Source organism: Bufo bufo, chromosome 10, assembly GCF_905171765.1.
Source record: "Bufo bufo chromosome 10, aBufBuf1.1, whole genome shotgun sequence".
Classification (NCBI taxonomy): domain Eukaryota; kingdom Metazoa; phylum Chordata; class Amphibia; order Anura; family Bufonidae; genus Bufo; species Bufo bufo.
The window spans coordinates 116659333-116671709 of NC_053398.1; the positions used below are offsets into that span (position 1 = coordinate 116659333).

Genomic DNA, 12377 nt, shown 5'->3' on the forward strand with positions numbered 1-12377 from the left:
AACCCTCTAAATATTTGTCAGTGTCTGATACTACAGTACAAATTATTATTGTCACCTCTACCACCAGGGTGGTGAAGGTTCTTAGTGCATCCTGATAGACAAGAAAACACTTTGGGGGAGATTTTATTCCCTTTATGCCTGAAAAGTGGCATTAAAAAGTCACAGGTGCGACTTGCGAAAAAATTGCCACATCTCCCCTTTTTCACCGTCCTCGTCACTTTTTTAAAAGGGAGTGTGGAAAGGGTGCGGGGCCAATCACAGCAACAAATGTATCTTCATTTACACCAATTTTCAGGCGTAAATGAAGCCATAAATGTACGGCAGGTCTGAGCTGTCATAGATTTCTGGTTAGGCGCAAAGGACTGCAGGAGGATGCGCCTAATTTACAACCTCGTCATAAATTAGGCTCATTCTTCGGCAGTGCAGAAGATATCAAGACAGGTGCAGAAAGCGCCAGTCCTGATAAATGTCCCCCTTTTTCCCTTTGACTGGGTATGAATGAGACTCGGAGGAGGTTTCTTCTAATTTTATGTTTGATAATGTTGTTAATTGGTGATTGTTAATTGACTCCATTTCTGCCCTCGTCTGTTTCCCCGATAAAGGGAAGACATATACATCAATATATTGTTTGTAAGCTTATGTCAACTTATGCAGAGATGCCATAATGGGGACTGACGAATATCCAGCAAACATGCTGAGTTGCGGACGGATCTCTGCCGGTCCCCATTATAGTTAATGGTGCCAGCAGGTATCAGGTACCGTCTGGCAGTACCGGATCCAGACATCTTTGGCAGGCTTCTCCCTACCGGAACAGCCTGCCGGAGATGTCTAGCGCTGGTGTGAAACTAGCCCTACAATATATAGCTATGCCACATCACAATCAAAAAGATTTTCTTGCGGTCAACTTTGTTGTCTGTGCTATTTTATCTTTCAGTGCATCAAGCAGTATAATCCACAGCTACACCTCTCCTGGAGACTTTACTGTGTTTGTAGAATGTTCGACCAGTGAATGGCATGTGATGGCACAGCGAAATATCATCATAGAGGAAAGCACTGGCAGCCTTAGCATTACTGGTTGTTTTAGCCAACAGGAGTCCCAAGATGATGCTTGTAGAACTGTATACGGAGACACCTTGTGGATTCAGGTGGAAATGAACACAGGTAAGAGACAAGACATTGGATAACATTCAGTGCATGTGTAAATAGTTCAGTAAGCTCTGTGCTTTCAAAAAACTTAGCCTTATTCAAGAACTATAAGACTATAAGAAACTTTCTAATATATCTTATTAGAGAAAAATGCCTCTTTTCTGTTATATGAGCCACTTCTTCTCACCCTTCTTCTTGAATTGATTATTCACCCTCAGGCTGGATTTACATGGGCTGAGGGAGCGTTCCTTCCTGACAGTCAGCTGCTTGTTCTCTGAAGGAGACTGCGGCATTTACATATATAGCACTATAGTGATCCTTCATCCTTATACAGAATCATGGTTTTTGAGCTGCAGATCGTGTGATGGGTGGTGCCTGCATGAACGACAGCATCGCCTGATGAACGAGTGTTTCACTCGTTCATCGGGTGATCACGGCACGTTTACATGGCCAGATTGTTGGGAACGACCTTTCGCAGAAACGGTTGTTCCCAATAATCTGCCCGATTCTCGTGCCGTGTAAATCCACCTTCAGTTCACAGCTAAAATCTGTCTTGAAAGGAGAGGGATTATCAGCTCACTGAGAGATCAGGTTACATGCTGCCTATAGCATGGAGAGTTGAGGGGGGGGGGGGGGGGGGGGAGAGCAGTTGCAATGTGAGAGTAACACACACAAACACTGTTTCAGCTTCTAGTAAGTTTTCTACCTCACCCCAATGCTGGATTCACAGCTACACTGCTCAGTACTAATAAGGTATAATGTCTTCCATGCTGCTGTTTATGAGTGTGTGCTACAGAGAGACAGGGGAGCAAGATCTCCTTCTGTATGTGTGCTGTGCATGGGAGACACCATAGCAGCTGGTCTGCACCCATGAGCTTGAGGAAAACTGAGAATTAATATAATGGCCAGAAATAGTGTTTTTCCTCATGTACGCTCACATAACAGCTTTTTATGAAATATCACCTGAAACAACAGGTACGCTTTCAGTTTTTCGGAGCCTTCAGTATGTCTCTGATTTCATACTGATGCATACAGAGTTTTTTTTGGAGGTCATATGAATCCAAGAAGACAAAACCGTGGCATGCTTCATTGATGGGGAATGCCTAGTATGGGGCAGCAGGATAATTCTCCAGTAACCCGCTCTACTTTTTATTGATGTAAATTTGTGCAGTGTCACTTATAACTTCTCTTGACGCTGATAAATCTGGGTTCTCCAGCTCCTGGAACACCCATTGATGTGATATCTATATGATATATTTATATTTTGTGTACTTACCTGTGTAAATGCCAAAGTTTAAACATAAGGTTATTAAAAAGGCGTAAATTTATGAGATTTTATGCTTTCCAAGCTGAGAAGTGATCCCTGATAACTCATTCTTCAGAACTCTGTGGAAGTTACAATTGTGTCTGATTTCTTTAACTCATAAGGAGTACATTTTTGTTGATGGGATCCGGAGACAATAAGAATTTGGAAGGTATGACCTTACCATGTCCAACCTTGAGTCCTCGGAGATAAGCTCATGCACACGGCCATTGTTTTGGTCTGTAGTTTTGGCGGCTCAGATACGGACCCATTCACTTTAATGGGGCCGCAAAAGACGCGGACAGCACTCCGGACACCATTCGTGTTTTGCGGATCCGCGATTTGCGGAGCGCAAAACACACAACGGTCCTGTGCATGTAGCCTAAAAGAGAGGAGAAGTCGTATCTGTCTTTTCTACTTTCTTTCCTTTTATGATCCAATCTTGATTTTGGCTTCGAAAACTGCATAGGGAAACCTGACCGTATGGTTTTATGCTTACTGGGGTGTTTGGTTGCTCCTTATTCATCCCCAGACCATTAGGATTACATGCACGCTAATAGTTTATTTTTACATTTCCATGTACCATTCTTGTCCATTTTCTATCTAGGGACGGCCATACACATTCAATAGCTACTGTATCTCTTCTGTCTTCACCATAGTCATACTCATTTAGCCAAAGGTGTATTCAATGGGTAGAGGGGAGGGAACCACTGCCAAAAAGCTCCTGGTAGATCAAAAGGATCAGGCGAAAATATTCACTCTGCCCAATCCTTCTCTCCCCCAACATCATCTGTCGGGGGAGAGTCAGGAGCTTCCCACACAGATTCGATTGTCGGCCAAACCCAACTTTTTCAGCTTTTTTGGCTAAATATACACTGATATCTATGGGGGCTTTAAGACTCATTCATTTAAATGACGGGGTCTGGAAAAAATGGGCACACCCGGACATTATATGGATGTCCAGAAATGTCCATGTTTTGCAGGAGGCAACCCTAACGGCTGTCTGCATTCAAGTTGCATATAACGTGTAAACTGGTTGTATTCTTCTTCAACTAATTTAGGTAGCGACATGAACATCTCTATTGTACATGACAATGTGACTTTAATGGAGACCAGGCTTAACCCTCAAGATACTCCTCATAATCTGACCCTGGATGTTGCATCTCAAAGGCTTATTGGCCCAGGAGTTCACCAGCTGCAGATCATTGCATCGAGTCACAAAACCTCAGTGCAGCTCAACGCTAGTGTCACCATACATCTTATGGAGACAGTGTCCGGCCTACAAGCTCACTTATCCACCGCCACTTTGGAAGCAGGGAAAGATTTACAGATAAACGTCACCATATCTCATGGATTGCCAGCTGATGTAATGATCGAGATCACAGGAGCTAATGATACCATGAGACATTCGGGGCAATGTCTGACAACCCAGCCACATGTATACAATATCACCGTTGGCACGGCAGGTACAATAATCTACTAGTAATCATTTTTGTATTGTGTTTTGATTTCCCGGTGGTCCACTGCCCAGGGGGTCACCCAAGCCATCATTACGGCCACCAGCCAGATACATAATGGGGTTTTCAAGCACTTTAACACTAATGACCATAGGTCATCAGTATCTGATCGGTGGGGGTCTGACACTCGAGACCCCGCCAATTAGCTGTTTGGAGAAGGCACCAGCGCTCCTGTGAGCTCTGTGCTTTCCAAGCACAGCTCCGTACATTGTATAGTGGCTATGCTTGGTATTGCAGCTCAGCCCCATTCACTTCTATAATTCCGAGCAGCATCTAGGCGATGGAACTGATGAACATGATGTCACTGGCTTGGGAAAGGCTGAAGGAAGGCTGCAGAGCTACTGCTAGCTCTGGTGCCTTCTCAAACAGCTGATCGTCCGGGATCCCAGGTGTCAGATCTCCACAGATCAGATACTAATGACCTATCCAGAGGAAAACCCCTTTAATTAATGCTAGGAGCATCTGGTACTTAATGTGCCGGCACAACAGCCGCAGGTGCCCTCCTGAACTCAACTGTATCATCATCCACAGGATGGTGGTACAGTTGAATACTGCAGCGGGGACGGCAGTGTTTTGTGTGTATTTGGTTCTGCTGGGGTGGTATTTTGTGCTGAACTATGGTAGTACTTCGGGGGTCCCTGCCTATTTGGGTTGCCCTTTTTTCTGTTAATTTGGACCTGCCTACAACATGTGGCCAGTTTTGATTTTTTGCAGGCCCACTTTAAGTTCCCTGCCTGTCATGATCTTCTTGACACCTATTGAAAGGGTATTTTGTACCATTCGTCTCTGGTTTTCGTATCTTTTATTGTACGGACGTAATATGTCGGCACCTACAGATGACTGAGATTATATATGATTTATACTTCTATATCCTTCATTTAATGTTGCACATCACAGGAGTTTATATGGTCACAGTGATTGCTGGAAACGCAGTATCGAACGTCAGCTTGAATATCGGGAACGTTACAGTGACAGAAAACACTGATAAAGGTAATGGAATCTAGCAGATGACATTTCTCACCCTGGCACTGATGCAAAATTGGGGTAAATTTACTAAGGAAAGTGCAACCAAAAAGTACATGGTGTGTCCTAAATTTATTGTGTCTTATTGTACACTTTTTGACACCTTGACAGTGTTTATAAAAAGGAGACCGGCTAAGAGGAGTCATAAGAAATGAATGGGTCCGCAATTCCGTTCCGCAAAATACGGAACGAAATTGCGGACGTGTGAATGAAGCCTAAATGCCCCTTGCTGAAGTGAGACTACCCGTTTTAAAGGGGTTATCCCATGATTAATGTAAAAAATTAAAATGATACATAATCTAGTACATGACAACCTCTTTCTTACAAAGCTAGAACCAGTGCTGTACCTCACATGGGTCCTAATTCAGAGGGCATGCCTTGTCTGCTGTAGCTGGTGGCAGATAAAAGATGGAACTGAGCATGTGCGGCCATCTCAGTGAGCAGGACAGAGAAATCGGAAAAAGAGCAAACAGCAGGTGGCGCTATACAGATAGATTTCATTGAATAACTTAGTGGCTATAATAATAATAGTAATATTATTCATGGGACAGCCCCTTTACCAGCTAAACAATACAACTTCACACTTACAAAGTTTCTTTTTGTGTCTTTTTTTTTTTTTTATAGCAAAAGAAGAAAAAGATGAAAGACAAAGTGAAGAGGGAAGAGTAAGTATTTTAGAGCACTTTATTGATTTAAGGTTAGCAGTTCCAGGGGAACTGGATAGGTGGACAAATGTTAAAGTCAGCACAATCAGTATTAGGAGCTGGACCTATAGCAATCAGTTATTTGTGACTCTCATATAGAAGGGGTTGTGCAGGATTTTTATATTGATGGCCTCAGGATAGGCCATCAAAATCTTAAAGGCGGGGATCTGACACCAGCGCTGCTCCTCATTGTCACTATCATCCCCTTTTTAAGTTTGATAACAATTGAGCTATAATGAGTGTTTATGAGCTGTAGGGAATTCAGAGATTAAGACTACATATGGGCCGTCTGTACAAATACACTGAGACTGACATCTGTACAGAGAAAGGGCGGAAATGTTTTAATAAAGACCAATTAAAAATTATTTGTAGCCCAAAATAAGTAGAATGAAATAAGAAAATGGTTGGGAGCAGAGATGCAGTAACCAGCTCCGTCCACTACACTATAGATGGAGCTGTGTAGATCTTGCTCCAGAGCTACTGTGGCACCTCAGCAGGTATTGATGGCCTATCCCAAGTATAGGACATCAATAAAAAAAAATCCTGGACAATCCCTTAAATGAGGATCTGTTACCAGATTTAACAATACAAATGTCAGGTACTCATACTATACCCATTTTAGTATCAGGTAGGAAACTTTCATAAAGGAGTATACAGTCATTCTGTCATTTTCAAAGTAAGTACACCAGACTCATCAGGCCTAGGACCTCTGTTTAATAATGGATGCAGTTTGTGAAATCTGGTGACAGATCCTCTTTAAAGGAATTATCTGGGGTAAGACTGGCCCTTTAAAGGCTATGTACACCTTCGTAGGCAATTTTTGTTTATGATTGCATGTTACTCATTTTTGGCTAAAAATCTTTTTTTTTCAATTGGCTATTATTAAAATATTGAGCTGTTCTGTCACAAAGGGTTTTTCTAGCTGTGTGACTGGCACTTTCACTTTGTGCCGATCATCTAACCTTATCTCTAAACTACTGAGAGGTCATAAACAATTTTTTAAGCCACATTCTTATCAGCAAGATAAGAACGGAGCTATAATGAGTGTTTATAATGTCAGAAAGCAGAGATAAGGAGCCCGTCAGCTCCTGGTCTGATGGACTTGACAGAAAATCCAAAGGGTGCTACTAGAGCATCTCAGCTCTATATCGAAAAAAGGGCTCCAAATTTTTAATAAAGACCAATTTAAAAATATATATTTTTAACTCAAAATGAGTAACAATGCAATTATAAAAAAATTGCACCCAAAGTTGTACATAGCCTTGAAATCACATTCAAAATGGCAGCTTGTATTTATTATTATCTTTTTTAATCCTGACTTACAGGGTTTCATTAAAGAGAAGATAAAAATGCAGATGCGTATAGAACCTCGCAGAAATATCAGCCCCTTCTCTGACATTACTCTGCAGTGGCCAGCCAATACTACTGCTAATTTCACATGGGCATGCGGTAAGTGACTTTTCGCTAATTTCTATTTTTTGTAGTAGGCCCATTATTTACTATGGTTGCGTTACAGTACGTAACCTATATGCTTTCTTATGTAGGATCTTGCTGGTCTGGGTGGTTTGAGTGTGTGAAGCAAAATCTCATTGACGTGACTTCTTATAAGGTTGTGATCCCTGCTAGCTGTCTCCCACCTCCCAATGCTGCCTTCACCATCCAGGCCGTTGCGACTTATAGCGATGAGGACACTGTGGAAGATGAGCAGTGTTTCTATGTAACCTCCAAGGTTCAGTTCCGACCCAAAATCAGGTATGACGGAATGACATAGAATTTGGGATCTGCATCGATGCACCCTGTTGTAATAGAAGATTTGACATATTCCAGACACTTTGGATTTGCAGCCCAGCAAATCCGCAGCAAGTTGCAGTACAGACCCCCATACTCATGTAACTTTAAAACAAATTTGCGACGGATTTAGGCTCCATTCACACGTCCGCAAGTGTTGTCTGCACCCGTTCCGCAATTGTGCAGAACGGGTGCGGACCCATTCATTCTCTATGGGGACTAAATGGATGCGGAGAGCACACTATGTGCTCTCCGCATCCGCATTTCTGGAGCGTGGCCCCCAATCTTCCGGTCCGCAGCTCCGGAAAAAAATAGAGCATGTCCTATTCTTGTCCGGAATTGCCGACAAGGATAGGCATTTCTATGGGGGTGCCGGCGATGTGCGGTCCGCGATGCACTACGGACATGTGAATGGACCCTTACAAATCTGCAGCATGTTCATTATTTGCTGGAAATGTGGCAGATTTTATTCGATGTATAGGGGTGAAATCCAAACTCTGTATCTAGCACATGCTGATTCTGCTGCTGAATCACCACAGATTCGTGTTGCGATCCACTGTAGAAGCATTTTCCCCGTGTGGACTCGTGGTCCATAGCCTTATAGTAGTAATAAAAGGTGTAACTTGAAACTTGGCCACATTGTAAAATCTGTAATTAGGTTCCACAGCTATTACATCACATTTATGCACACGACCAGTCCACAAATCGTCCTGTCCGGATCCTTCGTGGCCCCATTGAAATGAATGCAGATCGGATGCGGACTGAAAATACGGTTGTGTGAATGGACACTGAGACCTCGTCCTACACGTCTCTATAGGCTCTTTATAGTTTGTAGATTCATGTGTTGAAAGAAAACATAGGGCTTCGTACAATACTGAGTATGGATGTTGCAGTCTTGACGTCTGCCCCACAAAAGTAATATGGCAGAACAGCAGCAGTGCAGGGAATACAGTGCTACTTCTGTACCTGCTTATGATGTAAATTCATAGGACGGGGGACTCATGGACATTTAATTTGTTAAAAAGTCACTTTAATCTCTTTCAGATGTGAGACTAACTGCAGGAATATGAACACTTCAGAGCCTGTGGTGTTCAGAGCTGCTTGTGAAAACTGCCATGGTGTCACATATAGCTGGTACATCGATACGAGCCCTTTACAGAAGGTTAGTGTCTCACACACGCACAAGATGCTTCACATGTAGCAGAGCTCGGCGTGTCTGGAACTGCATGCACCTGCCACATCCAGGAAGCCTGTAATCCCCAAATAACTGGAGCGATACAAATGGCCTATGTCAATATCGCCTTCCAATTTTGTGTTTTATTACTGATGATCATTGTAATTTAAGCCTAAACTTTTTAAAGGGGGTCGTCTCACTTCAGCAAACAACATTTATCATGTACAGAAAGTTAATACAAGGCTCTTACTAATGTAATGTGATTGACCATATGGCTTCCTTTGCTGGCTTGATTCATTTTTCCGTCACCTTATATTATACACTGCTTGTTTCCATGGTTACGACCACCCTGCAATCCAGCATTGGTGGTCGTGCTTGCGCACTATAGAAAAAAAGCGTCACCCTCTCTGGTGGCCGTGATTGTGAGATCACGCATAGGTTGGAGCTGTGTCGCTCATGTGCAAGCATGGCCACCACTAGTGGATTGCAGGGTGGTCATAACCATGAAAACGACCAGTGTATAATGTGATGGAAAAAATGAATCCAGCCAGCAAAGGAAGCAATATGGACAATCACAATTTATTGGTAAGTGCCTTGTATTAACTGCATCTACAGTTGTGTTCAAAATAATTGCAGTGTGTTTAAAAAAGTGAATAAAGCTCAAAATCCTTCTAATAGCATTTATTTCCATACACACAAATGCATCGGGAACACTACACATTCTGTTCCTCTAAAAAAAATTAAGAAAAGTGAATATTAGTAAAAAATAGCAGTGTTTGTATTCTTCTTTACAAACTCAAACATTCACTATATAAACTGAAAAATGTTTGAAGATTTTGCTTTCCTTTGAATCACTTCACTAATATTTAGTTGTATGACCGCTGTCTCTGAGAACTGCTGGACATCTGTGTTGCATGGAGTCACCAACTTCTGGACAGGTATTCCAGCCCAGGATGATTGGACCACATCCCACAGTTCTTCTCTATTTCTTGGTTTTGCCTCAGAAACGGCATTTTTGATGTCACCCCACAAGTTTTCTATTGGATAAAGATCCGGGGATTGGGCTGACCGCTCCATAACCTCAATCTTGTTGGTTTGGAACCAAGATGTTGCACGTTTACTGGTGTGTTTGGGGTCGTTGTCTTGTTGGAACACCCATTTCAAGGGCATTTCCTCCAGCATAAGGCAGCATGACCTCTCCAAGTATTCTGATGTATTCTGATGTATTCAAACTGATCCATGATCCCTGGTATGCGATAAACAGGCCCAACATCGTAGTCTGAGAAACATCCCTGTATCATGATGCTTGCGCCACCATGCTTCATGTCTTCACAGTGTACTGTGGCTTGAATTCAGTGTTTGGGGGTCGTCTGACAAACTGCCTCCGGCCACTAGACCCAAAAAGAACAATCTTACTTCCATCAGTCCACAAAATGTCTCTTTAGGCCGTCAATTTGCTGCTTGGCAAATTGTAACCTCTTCAGCACGTGTCTGTTTTTCTACAGTGGGACTTTGCGGGGGCTTCTTGCAGATAGCTTGGCTTCACATAGGCGTCTTCTAATTGTAACAGGACTCACAGGGAACTTTACACCTTCTTTGATCTTCCTGGAGCTGATTGTGTGCTGAGTCCTTGCCATTTTGGCTATTCTTCTATCTATTTGAATGGTAGTTTTTTGCTTCCTTCCACGTCTTTCAGGTTTCGGTTGCCATTTTAAAGCATTTGCGATCATTTTAGCTGAGCAGCCTATCATTTTCTGCACTTCATTATATGTTTTCCCCTCTCCAATCAACTTTTTAATCAAGGTACGCTGTTCTTCTGAACAATGTCTGGAACGACCCATTTTCCTCAGAATTTCAGAGAGAAATGCACTGTAACCAGCATGTACAACATTTGTTGCCTTCCTTTTTTAAATAAGGGCAATAATTGCCACCTGTTTTTCAAAGAATGAATGACCTCACTCATTGAACTCCACACTGCTATTATTTTGAACATGCCCCTTTCAATTAGGCTATGTTCACATCAGCGTTCAGCCTTTCCGTTCTCCTGCTCGGTTATAGGAGCAGGAAAACGGAAAGGACGGATTCGGCTCATAACTGAGCCGAACGGAGCCTACGGACCTCATAGACCCCCATAGACTATAATGGGGTCCGTTAGGTTTCCGCTCAGAAGATGATTTTGTAGCGGAGACAAAAGTCCTGCATGCAGGACTTTTGTCTCCGCTCCAAAATCATCTTCTGAGCGGAAACCTAACGGGGGTCTATGAGGTCCGTAGGCTCCGTTCGGCTCACTTATGAGCCGAATCCGTCCTTTCCGTTTTCCTGCTCCTATAACGGAGCAGGAGAACGGAAAGGCTGAACCCTGATGTGAACAAGGCCTTAGTGATTCAATTACAGAGAACCAGCAGCATGCATGTCATGTCTGTTGGGTCTGTTGGATTTCTATTACTCTACTACACCTGCTAGTAAATTATTTGCCATGTAGAAATATAATTTCTACCAAAAACATTGATTGATCAGGTTAGTGATATCTGACTGCTATTATTTTGAACACAACTGTACATGATGAATGCCATTTGCTGAAGTGAGACAACCCCTTTGAAGGCTTTTAAAGGCTTTTTTTCAAGAAATTGTTATTTATTTTTTTAGCGTTTTTTGCCCTACAGAGTTACGGTCCATTCACACATCCGCATGAATGGATCCGCAATTTTTACGGAATGGGTGTGGGCTCATTCATTTCAATGGGGTCGCAAAAGATAAGGACAGCACACTGTGTGCTGTCCGCATCCCCACTTCTGTTCCGCGGCCCCACAAAAAACATAGAGCATGTCCTATTCTTGTCCGCAGCCACGGACAACGATATGCATTTCTATCATAGTGCCAGCCATGTTCGGTCCGCAAATTGCGGAACACACATGGCTGGTGTCCATGTTTTGCGGACTGCAAAACACTTGCGAACATGTGAATGGACGCTAAAGCATCAGCCTTGCTACATAGTATCTTAGTTTCAGTTTTACACAGAGTCCCGTCATGTTGCTATTCTGACGGCTCCACGTGTAGCCCTTATCTCTGAATTCCTGACTGCTCACATAATAATACGGCTAAAAAGTGCTTTCCTTATTAAAGATGATGGGATCTGTAATCTTTTGTCTTGCCATATCTCAGACGGTTGATACTTTAGCAATGTTTTTTTTTAGCAAAGTGTGGGAATGAACAAATTTGGTTTAACCTTAAATCCAGACTTATTGTCTGATTTAAAAGCCATTAATATAATCCAGTTAAATCTGCAGGCCGCATGTTATAGAGCAGAAGGAGCTGAGCAGACTGATATATAGTTTTGTGGGAGAAGATGAATGAATTGAAACATTTAAAGGGGTCCTCCCATGACTAATGTCAAAACTGAAAATCAGACATCATACAGTACATGAGAATCTCTTTCTAACAAAGCTAGAACCAGCCCTGTACCTCAGACGGAGCAGGGGTGCCCCTAGCCTTTATGCTGCCTGAGGCGAGAACTGAAACGGCGCCCCCTCCCAATGCCAATTTCTTAACCTAACCCCTTTGCCACAATGAAAGCGCTTATTCCCCATGGCCCTTCCGCTGCCCCCCTTCTTGCCCCTACCTGGTGCTGCCTGAGGCGACCGCCTCACCTGGCCTCATTGGTGGTGCACCACTGAGATGGATCCAGAGATCTCCACATTCATTGCTCTGCTAGATTTATATCA

The 12377-nt window shown here is 42.9% G+C and overlaps 1 protein-coding gene across 1 annotated transcript in view; it reads left to right on the plus strand.

Annotated features, from left to right (window-relative positions):
• Positions 1 to 12377, plus strand: part of PKD1L2 (polycystin 1 like 2) — a 92703-nt gene that overhangs the window by 30556 nt on the left and 49770 nt on the right. Inside the window, exons 9-15 of the mRNA XM_040408946.1 lie at positions 935 to 1161; positions 3511 to 3915; positions 4864 to 4956; positions 5614 to 5654; positions 7019 to 7142; positions 7238 to 7445; positions 8526 to 8643. Coding sequence (XP_040264880.1) covers positions 935 to 1161; positions 3511 to 3915; positions 4864 to 4956; positions 5614 to 5654; positions 7019 to 7142; positions 7238 to 7445; positions 8526 to 8643 — 1216 coding nt within the window. The remainder of the gene's footprint in view (positions 1 to 934; positions 1162 to 3510; positions 3916 to 4863; positions 4957 to 5613; positions 5655 to 7018; positions 7143 to 7237; positions 7446 to 8525; positions 8644 to 12377) is intronic.